Source organism: Nylanderia fulva, unplaced genomic scaffold (genome assembly GCF_048542155.1).
Source record: "Nylanderia fulva isolate GAGA-0341 unplaced genomic scaffold, ASM4854215v1 Scaffold43, whole genome shotgun sequence".
NCBI classification, from domain to species: domain Eukaryota; kingdom Metazoa; phylum Arthropoda; class Insecta; order Hymenoptera; family Formicidae; genus Nylanderia; species Nylanderia fulva.
Window position 1 is genome coordinate 1,669,521 of NW_028190510.1, and position 15,061 is coordinate 1,684,581.

Below are 15,061 nucleotides of genomic sequence, written 5' to 3' on the forward strand. Positions count from 1 at the left end.
TTGCAATATTTCTGAACACATAGTATCAAAATGTTGCAAAATTTTTAGAGATAGCGACGATGCGGTTTTTTTAAGTGTAACACTTCCACCCACGCATCCACCCACGCATTTACCCACATGCATGCGCATTTATGGACCAATTTTCACGAAATTAGTACCAAAATGTTGCAAATTTTTCTGAGGAAACTGCTGTGTGGGTTTTTTAAGTTTACGCCTCCACCCACGCACTCACCCGCGCAATCGCATACTTATGAACCGATTTTTTTTTAATCGGTACCAAATTGTTGCAAATTTTTTGGAGATGGAGACGATGCGGTTTTTTCAAGTGTTACACCTCCACCCACGCACCCACCCACGCGCATGCGCATTTATGGACCAATTTTCACGAAATTGGTACAAAAATGTTGCAAATTTTTCTGAGAAAGCTGCTGTGTGGGTTTTTTAGGTTTACGCCCCCACCCACGCATCCACCCATGCAATCGCATATTTATGAACGGATTTTTGTAAAAATTGGTACCAAAATGTTGCAAATTTTTTGGAGATGGCGACGATGTAATTTTTTCAAGTGTTACACCTCAACCCACGCATTCACCCACGCGCATGCGCATTTATGGACCAATTTTTACGAAATTGGTACAAAAATGTTGCAAATTTTTCTGAGAAAGCTGCTGTGTGGTTCTTTTAAGTTTTATCCCACCCATGCATCCACCCACGCATTCAAACATTTATTCACAGACTTTTTCGAAATTTGTACTCAAATTTTGTCCGGGATGGCTACTATATGATTTTAACAAATTTTTATCACTTTATTTATCCACCCACGCACTCACCCACGTATCTACGTACCCGCATGTGCATACGCATTTATTGACTTGGTCACACCAAGAAGTAATTTTTAAAAAATGTGTGTACGTGTTTGTGATTAAAGTAAAAAATGTTTTACAAAAAATGTAATATACAGGGAAATTTTGTAAATTGAAGAATTATGACATTGTATGAGAGCTAATAATAGCGGGTTAGCGGTGGGTACATTAGAAATAAAAAAAATTGAGTAAAATGTAAAAAAGGATATAATAATTAAGTAATAAAAAAAATATTTAAAGTATATATTAACTAAACTAATGTTTTATATTTAAAAAATATGAAATTGTGTGGAAATTAAAATAAACAAGAAAATAAAATAAAAATATATAATAAATATTTAAATATATATGCAAAACGCGGTGTAAAATAAAATATCTGGGAGAAAGAAATAGATAACATAGTAGTCATCCAAAAAAAATTTAAACATTTATTTTGATATAAATTTCGTGAAAGTCGGACAACAAATATGGAAGTAGTTCGCGGTAATACAAAAAAAGAATTAATTTTTTGTGTTAAAACGGATTTAATATAGGCTATATGAGGACCGCGCTTCGCGCGGTCCGAAAAGCTAGTATTATTATAGATATAATGGCTCGTATTCATAGTCCGATTAAGTCTAGTTGGAAATTGACTTAATACCCTGTTCAACCAATCAAATGGTTGCGTGTATATATATTTATTGTATATAATTATTATATATAATTATTACATATAATATACAATATATAATATATATAATTATTATTATTAATATAATTATTTATCAAATGTCAATTATGTTACTCTCATCGTGTTGATGACATCGAATTATTGAATGATGATGATGACAAACCACATGTCTATAGTCAGATAAGAGTATCCACAAGTTTGTTTCTGTTGCAGCTGAACTGACGTTTCAGCTACTATTACTTATTATTATTATTATACATTCATGCCGATTCATGTGTAAAAAATATGACTGAATATTCCTGCGGTATTGTTACAAATGACCATCACACTGATATCGTTTTAAGACCATATAGGTATTACGATGTAACCTCTTTGTATTTGTTTTTTTGGAACAAACATTTATTTACAATATTATCGCATATTTTCTCTTGTAGCAATCGGACGCTGTTGATTGTAACGCATTTCAAAAAATTCGGCACTTTATTGATGATAAATCGTGAGTCCTCTGTGAATGGTTACGCAAGTGATGTATTCACAATAAAGTAAGTGATAAATAATTACTGTGCAATTTAAAGCTGCATTAGTATAATATATGACACTTAATTGTATTAAAATTTTTAGGACACTCTTTGGTAGTGACAACAATGACGTTCATGTAGCTGCCAGATATATAGCGCAAGAACTTAACATTGAGAAACCTTTATTGCTATCGATAGCCTTGAAAGATTATAACGTGAAGACTTTAAAATCTATTGTTGCTGCTGTAAATCAGATAAAACCGTGGTAATATAATATTTACCGCATCACTATGAGCTTAATTTTTGGACAGCTGGTTATCGGTCCACCCGGTAGTGGAAAAACAACATATTGTAATGCAATGTCTAAATTTCTCGAGTCCCTTGGAAGAAAAGTAGCTGTTATTAACATTGGTATGTAAATATTATTCTAATTGGTTTTTTTTATTTAATTAAATCTAAGCAAGCAGTTTATTACATTTTAGATCCAGCAAATGAAAACATGGAATATAATCCGGCAATAGATATATCTGAATTAATTAAACACGAAGATGTTATGACGGACTGTGGACTTGGGCCAAATGGTGCTTTAGTACATTGCATGGAATTTTTAGAAATCAATGTGCAGTGGCTTATCACAAAAGTTTTGAATTTAAAGGATCACTATCTCATTTTTGATTGCCCGGGTCAAGTGAGTTGTGATACAAAGTTTTCTTAAATTATCTTTTTATAGTGAATATATAAATAAGACATAAAATTTTAACAGGTTGAATTGTATACACATCATAAATCAGTGAGTCGGATAACAGAGAAATTGAGTGAGAATTTAATAAGATTGTGCAGCGTGCATCTTATAGATTCACATCATTGTAGCGATCCTGGTAAATACTAATAAATTAATTTTAATTATATATATATAATTTAGATTATTAGAATTTCACATTTAATTGTGTATTTTTTTATTATTATTTACAGGAAAATATTTATCCTCTCTGATTCTTTGCACAACAGTGATGTTACAAGTAGGTTTACCTCATGTAAATATTATGACAAAATTTGATGAAGTGAAGAAGTTTAAAGATTGCCTAGCGTTCAATATAGATTTTTACACAGAAGTACTGGATTTGAATTATCTCTTAGAACAATTGGATGAAGATGTTTTTATTGGAAAGTAAGTTAATTGTATTTAAATTATATATAATGTTTAAATGTGAATGTGTTCCATTCAAATTTGTAAAATATTTTACGGTAAGTTCCTAAGTAGATGTGATGTTTTACAGGCACAAGAAACTTAATAAAGCGCTAATATCGATAATCGAGGGCTATAGTCTTGTCAGTTTTATACCATTAGATGTTTCTAATAAAGCATTGTTGTTAGAAGTGAAAAAAGCGGTGGATAAAGCCAGCGGATATGTTTTCGGTGGTAATGAGCCACAAGACGTTCAAACATTACTCGCATGTGCGGTAGGAGCTGTCAGTGAAAACGAAAAAATGTCAACAATGGATGAATATTTATGAGCTCTTCAGTATAACTCTGGTACATCAAAATTACATCAAGTAACTCTTATGATAAAATTTGATTTAAAAAATGATCGAGTTCAGAGATTGCCTAGCACTCAATATACATTTTTATACAAAATTATAAGTATTATCTATTAGAACAATTGAATAAAGATCTCTTTATATTACACAAATTAAGGTAATATCAATACTAAAATATATTACATTAAGAATGTTCTAAATATTCCATAAAATATTTTATATAATCCCGACATATGAGTTATATATGTTTATAAATAAAAATGCCATCTAAATTCCGATGCCATCTGAAGAAAGAGTTTTTATTGCATGCATACATTTCAGTCCAATTGATTGACGAAAATCTGTGTTAAATCATCATAGTCGTATACTCTTTTCAAGAACGTATCTGTCAGTTTTAATCCAGAGATAGTCTGTAAAAAAAAGAAACGCGTTTATATATATAAAATAAAATTTTATATGTATATATTATATATATACATATACTAATGTATAAACATTCTATAAAAATAAATTACAATAATGCCTGTAGTCAACGTAATCAAACAAAGAGGTATGTCCATAGAAACCCCGGGTTTCAAAGTACCAATAGTTGTATCGGATATCCCGCACCAAGCTATGGAATCATTGGACTCTAGGCTCAATAGCAACTCCATACTTCTTTCTCTACAAATAAAAAAAGTGAAAGACCTGTTATGTTCACAATAATATATCGTGTACGTTTTCTTCTTTGAAATTTTGCACTTACGATGTATTTATTATATGACATGTGCAATTAACTGGTTCTTCAAGATACACCTTTAAAGGAACATCCTTCATGATGACCCTCAGATCTCCGTATTCAGGTGCCTGAGATAAAATGTAATTTTATATACATATAATTATATTTATTAATGAATATTTATTTAATAATATATATTTATGAATAATATTTATTAATAGATTACAGAGCCTAGTTAAACTCTTAATTTATACACGCTGGCTTAAAGGCGTTTATTTACCAACATTAATATATATAACAGAGAAAAGTATAGAATCGAAAGGATCTGAATAGCTCAGTTGGAAGAGAAGTCGCCCGGCAAGCGAAAGGTCTCGGGTTCGATTCCCGATTCTGCGACTTTCGGATCTATATTTTTCTCTCGCACTTTATTTCTTTAGGGGGAATAGGGGATACATGGAATTAAAAATCTCTTGTAGAGATTATTCCAATTTTATATCTTGGCCGTGCCCAAGTAAAAAAATTTGGTGCCTTGTGCACAGGTATTTAATTCTAACGAAAAAATTTAGTTTCGTTTAGAATAACGCACTGTCATCCGCGATTTGGCTCTTATTGCCTATCTTATATATGTTAAATTTATATATATATATATATATATATATATATATATATATATATATATATATATATATATATAATGTACCATTCTCTGCAACTGACTCGTTTGCAATCTTCCCCTCTCTCCCAAATTGCTCCTCCACACAATATCTAATTTGCCAATATTCGTGGCATTTTGCATCATTTTCGGATCTTTCATTAGGCTTAATTGTGGTTTTAAACAGTATAAATATTGTCTACTACAATTTGTATCTAATAGATTTACGCTTCCATAAATAGATTCACCTTCGTCGTTCGTATTCAATGTAGTTACTGGAATACAATTTATGTCAAAAATCAAACTCTTAATCAGAATTACAATCATTTTCAATTATGATCAGAGACAACTTACCATTAAATAAATGAGACGATTCAAGAACAACTTTTTCTAAACAAATTGGCCCAGCTGTTAAATTTTGTATTTGTGCCTCGAGATATACTTCATCTGACTTTAAAGAAAATATTACTATGAAAATTGGCAGACATATCGGCAGAATAACAATTTGTATGAAGCATGTATAACTTTAGTGCAATTAAATACTTAAATATTACCTCTGCATTATAAAATTTCGTCTTCACATCTAGTGGTTTAACTACCTGGAATTTAAAATATTTTCTAAACGACAATGGAGATCCTCCAACCTGATTTGTGTAAGACACTTCGCAAACCAATCTAGAAATATAACAAAAATTTATTTTTTTTTATTATCTATTTATTATTTTTTTTTTATTTGAATTCGAGAATAAATTTTTATAAGAATTTATAAATATCCTTACATATGTGTACCTATTTCCTTAACCTCATGGTGAATAACTTCATCTACTGTACTATCAGGTGCTAATTCCTTTCCTTCTAGATTACCAGAGAGGGAAATTGTCTGCGTACTTGTTTGTAAATCTGCCTATAGAATATATCAGAAAGAATAGGACATTAGAAAATATAAAAATTTAACATGATAAAAAAAAAACATAATTATTATCATCCCAAAATTATATACTATTATACTTACTTTTACAGTAACATTTTTTACCACTTGATTACTGCCATTATGTACACATAGATAGCTGGAAAATATTTCTCCTAGATAGATATTCCTAAAATAAAACCCAACTATCACTCAAAGAAATATTATAGCACTGGCTTGGAATTCTTTTTCCTTAATATAAGAAGGATTATTTCCAAACTGAGAAACGTACCCAAAGCTTTGAGGTAACACCATAAACTGTCCTATAGCAAGCGTTTCTATACCCTGCAGCGCTGTACAATCATTCTTGAGTTCATTGTTTAGCGTATTACTTGGCAAATCTGTTGAATCGCAGGTAACAACCATAGGACTTGCCAGAGTAGGTCGTGTTAGTCTCATCACTGTGAGAAAAATAATTCATTATTTTTATGGATATATAATTTTTTCATACCATTATATTTAATTAATAATTATATATTATATATATATATATATATATATATATGTATATAATAAAATAATTAAAATAGCATAACCTAAAAGCTTGCAAAAACAATGCAATTTTTTAATTATTTCACGATTACCTTTTAATGCCAGTAAATGCTCGCTCTTTGTTTTAACCTCCATTTTTCTAAATAAATCGTATAACAATATAATAAATTAAAACACCATTAAACCTCTAATAATTATTTACATACATATCATTTCAGAATTCACCTAACCCAACCTAACATCGGTATCTTATGTCAACACGATGAGCGAGTCGATACAAATCGATTAATCGATATGATCGAAAATCTAATCGATCGTGATTTCAAATTCCGTCTCGAAGAGAATAAAATTTCTTCGTACAATTATTTCATATATATGTATGTGTATATTATTATAAAAAATATTTTTTTTATTTTAAAAATATTTTTCTCTTTTTTTTAATTAATATTATAATATGTAATATTTTTTAAAATTATATATTTTATTATAATATAATATAATATATAATATTAATATATAATATATAATATAATATATAATATAATATATAATATAATATATTATATAGTGTATAATATAACAATTTAAATAAATAAATAATATTAAAATAAATAATATTAAAATAAATAATATTCATAAACTACAATTAATTATTTTATAAAATTAATATACAGGTATACAGTTTCCATCGTTCCCGACGTGTCATATTTTATCCAAAGTCGATATCTGTCAAAGAGAGCGACTGGAAGGAAGCGCTATGGCTACTGGATGAGACCGAGGAATTAATTTCACAAATATGAGTTTAATTGACTATGTTGTAATTTCTAATTATAATCATAGATCTCTCATTACTTTGCGACACACATTTTTCATCTTCTGACTTGAAGGTACTATATCGTTCGTGTGTCGACAATAAGCTGTATGTGTGTAGGATATATTATTCCCGAAATAACCTCTTTCTACAAGTCGCATTCCGAATTATGAAGATTCGCTAATTGTGCCTTGTATAATTTCTACCGTCTTATATTCACACATTACGTAACTACTATTTATTTCAAGCTATTCGAATTTCGTGACTCATGTTTGCTCTATTTTTTTATATATATCTGTGCATCTCTTGTACAGTTTATATATATATATATATATATATATATATATATATATATATGTATATATATATATATAGTGTATATAAGATATATATATATATATATATATAGTGCATTTTTTATATGGCACACATACACACACACACATACACATATATATATATATTTTATATACATATATTTCCTAAATTATTAACTATTTCGTATATTTTTTTTCAGCATCTCATAAACAGATAATTATGTTTGATCAAAGAATCATAGCGATCTGCTTCCTTGTGTGTTTTGCAATAGTGTTCAACTTTTCTCTTCATCGTATTGAAGAGGGTCATGTGGGGGTGTACTTCAGGGTGAGTTATTTCAAATCTATTTCTTTGATTGTATTTAAGAATCTCACAATTTCCTCGATTTTTCTATTCTATAATTGTCTATCAGGGTGGTGCACTGTTACCTCAAGTGAGTAATCCAGGTTTTCATATGATGATACCATTGCTGACCACATATCGTTCTGTGCAAGTAACTCTGCAGACGGATGAGGTGAAGAATGTGCCATGTGGAACCAGCGGTGGTGTAATGATCTATTTTGATCGTATAGAAGTTGTTAATATATTAGATGCAAATAGCGGTGAGATCTCTTGGAGCTTGTTCTTTCTCAAGAATATGTTTACGTATATTATTTGCTCACTAATTGTACAATATTTAACATATACAATTTCTTTGTAGTTTACAATATGGTGAGAAATTTCACAGCAGATTACGATCGCACACTAATTTTTAATAAAGTGCATCATGAATTAAATCAATTTTGCTCTGTACATACACTGCATGAAGTTTACATTGATTTGTTCGATCAAATTGATGAAAACTTGAAAACTGCGCTTCAAAGGGACTTGAATGAATTAGCGCCTGGTCTCAATATACAGGCTGTAAGAGTAACAAAACCAAAAATTCCTGAAACAATTAGGAAAAATTATGAATTAATGTAAGTGATTCTGTTAATTAATTTTCTCTTTTAAGTTTTAAATTTTTCTTGCATATATTTCTATATTTTTTATATTTATTTATTTAAATTTCTTATTATATTATACATGTAATGTATATATATATATATATATATATATATTAATATATTTAGGGAAGGAGAAAAGACAAAGCTTTTAATATCTACGCAACATCAAAAAGTAGTTGAGAAAGATGCTGAGACTGATCGCAAGAAGGCTGTCATCGAAGCTGAGAAGGAAGCACAGGTTGCAAAGATTCAGTATAATCAGAAAATCATGGAGAAAGAGTCTTTGCAACAGATGGCTGCGATAGAAGACGAGATGCATTTGGCGAGGCAAAAGAGCCGTTCCGATGCCGAATTTTATCAAATGAAAATGCAAGCTGAGGCGAATACACTACTTTTATCTAAAGAATTTTTAGAGCTCAAAAAGTACGAGGCATTAGCGCGCAACGCGAAGATATATTATGGACAAGACATTCCAAAAATGTTCTCGTACGGCGGCTGCTTGAATGATGCCAGTTTTGACCCCAGTACAAATATTGAGGAGAAAAAATTATAAGAACTGGATAATGACTCGTACTCGACTTTCTTGGTTATTAATATATGGAATAAAACGAATTGATTTATTTTTTCAAATGGATACTCTTATTCTGATACATATTTTGACAAATTGCAGTTTTAAAAATTCTGTAGTCGATCACACTTTTTAATTTATAATGTATAAATTACAGTATACGTAATTCTAGGAATCCGGAGTGTTACTTTTTTCTTTAAATTGTGTGAAATTAAAATGTATATAAATTCATTAAATATGTACTGAGGTTCATCTTATATGAATAATAATCTGCTGTTTTCATTTTATTTATTTATTGTTATATTACTTATATATTACAAAGAAAAATAGTTTGCAAAAATACAAGATAATACAGCATTGTGATATTATATAATTATATAATAAATATAATAAATAACAATAAATTGTGTGCGTAAAGAAAAATCTCAATCCGAATCGGAATAAAGAAGAAAAAGAAATATATGTATAAGTTATGGCTTTTTTTCTTTTGAAATTTTGAAGTAATTTGTGTTTATTAACTTGCAATTTTCTATTTACAAAACTGTAAATATTTTTTTCACATAAAGATGTATAATTGACAACTTGTTTCTTTATTTCCTTTTAAAATGTGTGCGTGTGTGTGCATGTATTATTCAAAAAATAAGCCATTACAATATCTGTTATTTTTTAACACTATTACAAGTTGTATAAAGTACAGTTATTTATAAGTAATTTGTTAGTTTATTAATTAAACGAGATTGTTTATCAATTAAAAAAAATCGTGTTTGCATTGATAAAAATTATAGATTCGAAAAATAATAAGTAAATGTTCAATTTGTTAAATTACGAAATTTGTGTAACGTTGCGTGTTTCGCAAACCTAATAATTGAAGAATAAAAAAACAACATATCACAAATCCAAGATGATACGAATTCTTTGTTCCACAATGTAATGCATATATGATGATAATGGCGCATTGCAAAAAAAATTGCATTTTCTAGAAATCTACATTTCCATACAAATTTAAAAAAAGCTCGTTGCTATTTGATCTTTTTTTTACGCTGTTCTTTTGCTTTACGCGCATGGACCTTTGGCTCTTCCGGCGGTAAAGATTTTACGTCACTTATATTTTGATTTAGCGTACGTAATTCCTCGAGTGCTCTCTTAGCTAATTTTCCCTCCGGAGTCGTCACCGGTTCCAAAAGAAGCATAGTCAGAGCTTTCTTCAAAAGATCACGGGCCTCTTCCAACTGGCAGACCAACTGCTCCGACGAGATCTCACGGGCGGAATAAGATTGATTCGCCAATATTATCATAGGCAAATGTATTTCATACAACATTATGCCTAAAATCAATATTTGTGGTAATATTTGACAAATACTCTCACAATCTTGCGACGTAAAAAATATATTTTTAGATGCAGCATATGAAAAAAAAAACCTTTTGAACGTGATATGCCAGGCTCTACTATATCCAGAACATCGTAGACTTGCTTGCACGTATTCAGCATCTTTTGCACAATCTTTTTCCGAGGATTGAATGAAGTCATCTCTCTCCTACACGCCGTCAATAATTTCTGCTTTAATGCTAGCATGAGGAAATGATTGGTATGCAAGGATCGGGATAATCTCTTCAGCAAGTCGTCGATAGTCTAAAAAAATATTACGTCGTTAAAATTAAATAGAGAAAAAAATTTATAAATATGTATATTATATATATGTATATAAAAATATATATTTTGCGAACTTTTATATCGACATCCTCGCACTCGTCGACGAGTGTTTTGCATATGTTCAACGTAGCTCTGATAAGACGGCCGCTGTAAAATTTCCTGCACATCTGGCATTGCCATCGACTAGTTTTCTCATATGGTGCTATGACAGAGGCATTTTGCATTCCCAAAAATCCTTTTTTACAGCGTGAACATAGCACGCTGCTCAAGTGCGATTGCAATTCGTAAGGGTCCTCACATAAGGGGCACTCGCAATCGAAGTACCTTTCTTCTCGAAGATGCTCCCTTCTCTCGGCTGTACTCTGATATTGCATAAAATAAAAATGATTATATCATTCTATTATATATACTTTTATTAATATATAATTTTTATTATATCTATTTTATATTTAATTTTATTATTTATTCTATTATATATATATGATTTTGTTATATACTGTAACTATTGTTATTTTTAAATTATTATTATATAATAATAAAATTATATATATAATGACTTAATGTAATATTAATGACTTCTTAATCGTCATTAGTGATTATTCTTTTTTCTTTTAGAAACGAAAGCAACGAGAAAAATATATCACTAACATAAGAAAAAAAATCGTTTGATTCAATATTGACGCAAAATTATATTCAGGGAAAATTCAAAATAATAATTTTCAATATAAGAGTTTTAACAAGGCTCTGTAATATAAATATAAATTTAACGTATAAGACGGGCAACAAGAGCCAAATCGCGGATGACAATGCGTTATCCTAACGAAACTAAATAATTTTCCGTTAGAATTAAATACCGGTGCACAAGGCACCAAATTTTACTTGGACACGGCCAAGATTTTAAAATATGAAATAATCTCATATTTGAGATTTAATTTCAATACCCCCTTTAACCCCCCTTCGGAAAATATATAAATGAATGCAAGAGAAAAATATACATCCGAAAATCGCTGAATCGGGAATCCCCGATTTTCGGATCTATATGTTTCTCTTGCATTCATTTATTTAATTTCCGTAGGGGGGTTAAAGGGGGTATTGAAATTAAATCTCAAATATGAGATTATTTCATATTTTAAAATCTTGGCCGTGTCCAAGTAAAATTTGGTGCCTTGTGCACCGGTATTTAATTCTAACGGAAAATTATTTAGTTTCGTTAGGATAACGCATTGTCATCCGCGATTTGGCTCTTGTTGCCCGTCTTATACGTTAAATTAATAATTTTCAAATTCATATTATTTACTGACCAGTAGTGACGAGGTATAATTGAAAAGAATAGGCTCGTCTTGCTTAATTGGGACACTCGCGTAAATGGTCAGCTGATAATTGTCATCCACGGTGAGATAAGTATTGCCCCTGCAATCGTGAGCCATCAGCATCGCCTCGAGGTATAAACCCCGAAGAAAGAGACCCTCCAGAACGCTAGGAGATCGCAATTCGAAGGCATTTACATCTAGGATGCCGCATAATTTCTGTATCAATTCGGCACCTGGTGGCTCAGTCTCCGTAGGCATGCGAAGTTTTCGAATCACCTATACATATTTATATTATAGTATATTTTTAATGGTTTATTATATATTATAGTATATTTTTATAGTATTATTATTGTTATAGTATATTTTTCAGCTGAGATTCACCTTGCAAATGCAAAAACCAGCTAAAAATATAATAATAATAAATAAAAAGTATAATAATAATATAGTGTATTAAAAAAATATATTGTATACATATGCAAGCTGAATCATCAGCTAAAAAACAACGAAATATTATTGATGCTTTAAAAAAAACGGAAGAAATATATATATATCTGACAATATTATATTTAAAAAAATATTTTTTCTCTTCAAAATATTTCGAAGATATTTATATGGCGATCATCTCTATTTCTCTTTTGCATAGAGAGTAAATTAGATTTAAAAAAAACGTCTTCTTAAGTATATTTTAACTAATAAACATTTTAATTTACATGAAACTCACATTTACAACATCAACCTCCCTTTCCTTCCAGACAGAAGTCCCGATCCTTTTATCTAGATGAGCCTCCACATGATTTATTTTTTCCCATATAGCTGGATCTCTGTATTTTGTTAGCCATAATCGCAAGACGAGCAAAATTTTCGTCGTGTTGTCAATTCCAATTTTCGCCAATAGTTCTTGATTGTCTCTAAATATTTGACATTCGTCATCTGCATGATGATTCGTTCGAACCTTTAAAAATAGGAAATAAAAAGAGAAAAAATTCAAAGCACTATTTTGAAACGATACAAATTTATGTAATACACAGCAGTTTTCAAAGGTCTTCATTCTTATATAATTAAACAAAGTGTTTCCGCGCGGTTATCAATTTTTACTGTCTCTTTAAAGTGCGAATGTTCTGTTTCTCTTCGCGTTTTTTTTCAAGGATGAAGCTCTGAAAACCACTGATTTTGTAACTCGTTACCTCGCATGCAATACTACACAGTGGTGCAAAGTTACATCTGGAACAAGTATACCGATTTCCTGCACCGATTTTTGGCAACGAGCGCAAACACGCGAAGCAGAAACAGTAATTTTTGTTATATGTCATCGGACCGACTGCAATCGGATTCTCTCGAATTATGACTTCCCCCGGTGCTATGTTTTTAGTCGTTGAGAGATATCTTATAACAACATAAAAGATATAGTTCTTAAAAGTCGAAAAAATTTCTATATAATTAATATATAATAAATCATTACTATATAATTATACATATATTAATTTGTACAGAATATGTCCATATATGTTCTCTTTCTCTTATATACTCTGTTTATTTATGTTAAAAACAATAAAAAAATAATAATTACATATAATTTTATATTTTTATACATGATTGTATATACAAGCAATTTATTTATTCTAAAATGAATACAAAAATTATTTTTCCTGTATATATGGATAAAAATTATTTAAAAGAAAGAAAATATATATATATGAACATATTTTTATAAATATATTGATATATTGTATTTATATTTAATTATTATATAGATTTTTTTCTTGCGCTGATTTATACTTGTTTGGCTTTAAAAAACATTAAATTTTTACTTTCAAAATAAATCGTATAAATCTACTCTTTCGTCTCTATTTTTATTCTATTATTCTTATTAAAACTTTAATAATTAGTGATTTATTCGCTAAATAGAAATAAGTAAAGAGCACCTATAAATAAGAATATATTTTTTGAAGATTTTCAAGTATACTCGTTTTGTTAAAATCTGATTATGCAATAACTGCTACATATAAGTGTACAACAGTGACGTATTTAGGATTTTGCTTTGAGGAAAACTAGAACTCTGAACGAGCACTTAAATCAAATTTATACTTAGCATTAAGCAACTGGACTCTAATTTCACTTACTTAATAAAAAAGTGCTCTATAAACGCAAAAATATTAACAATTTATTATTAGAGGGTTGGATTTCGGGAAAGGGCCGAATCCCTCTCTTCCTTTTACAATATGTCACTGATGTACAAAGAGATGAACAAATCGCAAAATTATGCTAAAATATACAACTACCTTCCAAGTTTTTTCGAATGCGCGATCTTATATTTCGGGCAGGTGGGCGCCATAATATCTATTAAATAAGAATACTTCCTTCGGATTTGCGATTGTTGCAAACTGGCACCGGTAACTGGCATTTGTTGGAAGCGAACGCATCAGTAACACGAACCGGCGATGCACATGCGATGTGTTGTATTATTATTAGACACCGCTTGTGACATTGCGCGCAATCCGCAATTCGCTGATACAGAGAGTAAGAAATGTAGAACCTTGGCAGAGAGTTACAAACGCAAACAAAATTGTCGATCTCTGTATATATATGTTACACTTTTCGACCTGATTACGTACGGATTTAATTACATGATAAAGCAGAGATATATCGCTATCATTCCGTCAAGATATCGCCCCTCCCCGGAAGTATCATATTTTCAGATATCTCGAGGCGATTACATATCAAGAATTTGAGATATAATATTAATCATCATCAATCATTACGCACACACAGTGTATATATATATTTTTGTTATAGATTTAAAGATATTTTCAGAATGTCGGACGTATTTCTCTCCTGTATATTTACACATTTTTAAGAGAGTTTTACAAGACGTTTTACATCATATGAGAAAATTATTAATAAAAAGTTTAATAAAAAATATCTATTATATTAATATTAATGATTTAATTAATAAGTTTAATTAAAAATAAATATTTATATAATAATAATATATCTTCAA

The 15,061-nt window shown here is 29.7% G+C and overlaps 5 protein-coding genes across 7 annotated transcripts; 3 read left to right on the forward strand and 2 right to left on the reverse strand.

The window, feature by feature from the left end:
• The first annotated feature begins 1,627 nt into the window (after positions 1 to 1,627).
• LOC114941287 (GPN-loop GTPase 2) lies at positions 1,628 to 3,742 on the forward strand. The gene is made up of 7 exons (XM_029316218.2): positions 1,628 to 1,886; positions 1,968 to 2,075; positions 2,155 to 2,462; positions 2,534 to 2,739; positions 2,815 to 2,929; positions 3,024 to 3,219; positions 3,329 to 3,742. Exons 3-7 carry the CDS (start codon positions 2,342 to 2,344, stop codon positions 3,564 to 3,566), a joined length of 876 nt encoding a protein of 291 aa, XP_029172051.1. The 5' UTR covers positions 1,628 to 1,886; positions 1,968 to 2,075; positions 2,155 to 2,341; the 3' UTR covers positions 3,567 to 3,742.
• LOC146721690 (proteasome assembly chaperone 3-like) lies at positions 1,819 to 2,320 on the forward strand. The gene is made up of 3 exons (XM_085486413.1): positions 1,819 to 1,886; positions 1,968 to 2,075; positions 2,155 to 2,320. The coding sequence occupies exons 1-3, from the start codon at positions 1,819 to 1,821 to the stop codon at positions 2,318 to 2,320; spliced, it is 342 nt and encodes a 113-aa protein (XP_085342539.1).
• Positions 3,743 to 3,862: 120 nt separating the features above from the next.
• Positions 3,863 to 6,685, reverse strand: LOC114928118 (trafficking protein particle complex subunit 13). Of its 2 annotated transcripts, XM_029299211.2 has the most exons (11): positions 6,626 to 6,685; positions 6,512 to 6,558; positions 6,160 to 6,328; positions 5,973 to 6,057; positions 5,740 to 5,864; positions 5,515 to 5,635; positions 5,315 to 5,411; positions 5,009 to 5,235; positions 4,336 to 4,436; positions 4,106 to 4,253; positions 3,863 to 4,000 (listed from the first exon to the last, which is right to left on the reverse strand). In XM_029299211.2, exons 2-11 carry the CDS (start codon positions 6,552 to 6,554, stop codon positions 3,908 to 3,910), a joined length of 1,209 nt encoding a protein of 402 aa, XP_029155044.1. In that variant the 5' UTR covers positions 6,555 to 6,558; positions 6,626 to 6,685; the 3' UTR covers positions 3,863 to 3,907. The 2 variants fall into 2 exon arrangements, with proteins under 2 accessions (XP_029155044.1, XP_029155043.1); XM_029299210.2 differs by having other exon boundaries at positions 6,512 to 6,662.
• Positions 6,686 to 7,132: 447 nt separating this feature from the next.
• On the forward strand, positions 7,133 to 9,683 carry LOC114941286 (erlin-1). Of its 2 annotated transcripts, none has more exons than XM_029316216.2 (5): positions 7,133 to 7,306; positions 7,748 to 7,875; positions 7,961 to 8,150; positions 8,249 to 8,507; positions 8,661 to 9,683. In XM_029316216.2, exons 2-5 carry the CDS (start codon positions 7,768 to 7,770, stop codon positions 9,085 to 9,087), a joined length of 984 nt encoding a protein of 327 aa, XP_029172049.2. In that variant the 5' UTR covers positions 7,133 to 7,306; positions 7,748 to 7,767; the 3' UTR covers positions 9,088 to 9,683. The 2 variants fall into 2 exon arrangements, with proteins under 2 accessions (XP_029172049.2, XP_029172050.2); XM_029316217.2 differs by lacking the exon at positions 7,133 to 7,306 and adding an exon at positions 7,347 to 7,457.
• LOC114941279 (SET domain-containing protein SmydA-8) lies at positions 9,151 to 14,509 on the reverse strand. The gene is made up of 7 exons (XM_029316201.2): positions 14,343 to 14,509; positions 13,248 to 13,446; positions 12,785 to 13,015; positions 12,055 to 12,339; positions 10,828 to 11,115; positions 10,522 to 10,732; positions 9,151 to 10,426 (listed from the first exon to the last, which is right to left on the reverse strand). Exons 1-7 carry the CDS (start codon positions 14,462 to 14,464, stop codon positions 10,122 to 10,124), a joined length of 1,641 nt encoding a protein of 546 aa, XP_029172034.2. The 5' UTR covers positions 14,465 to 14,509; the 3' UTR covers positions 9,151 to 10,121.
• Between the last annotated feature and the right edge of the window lie 552 nt (positions 14,510 to 15,061).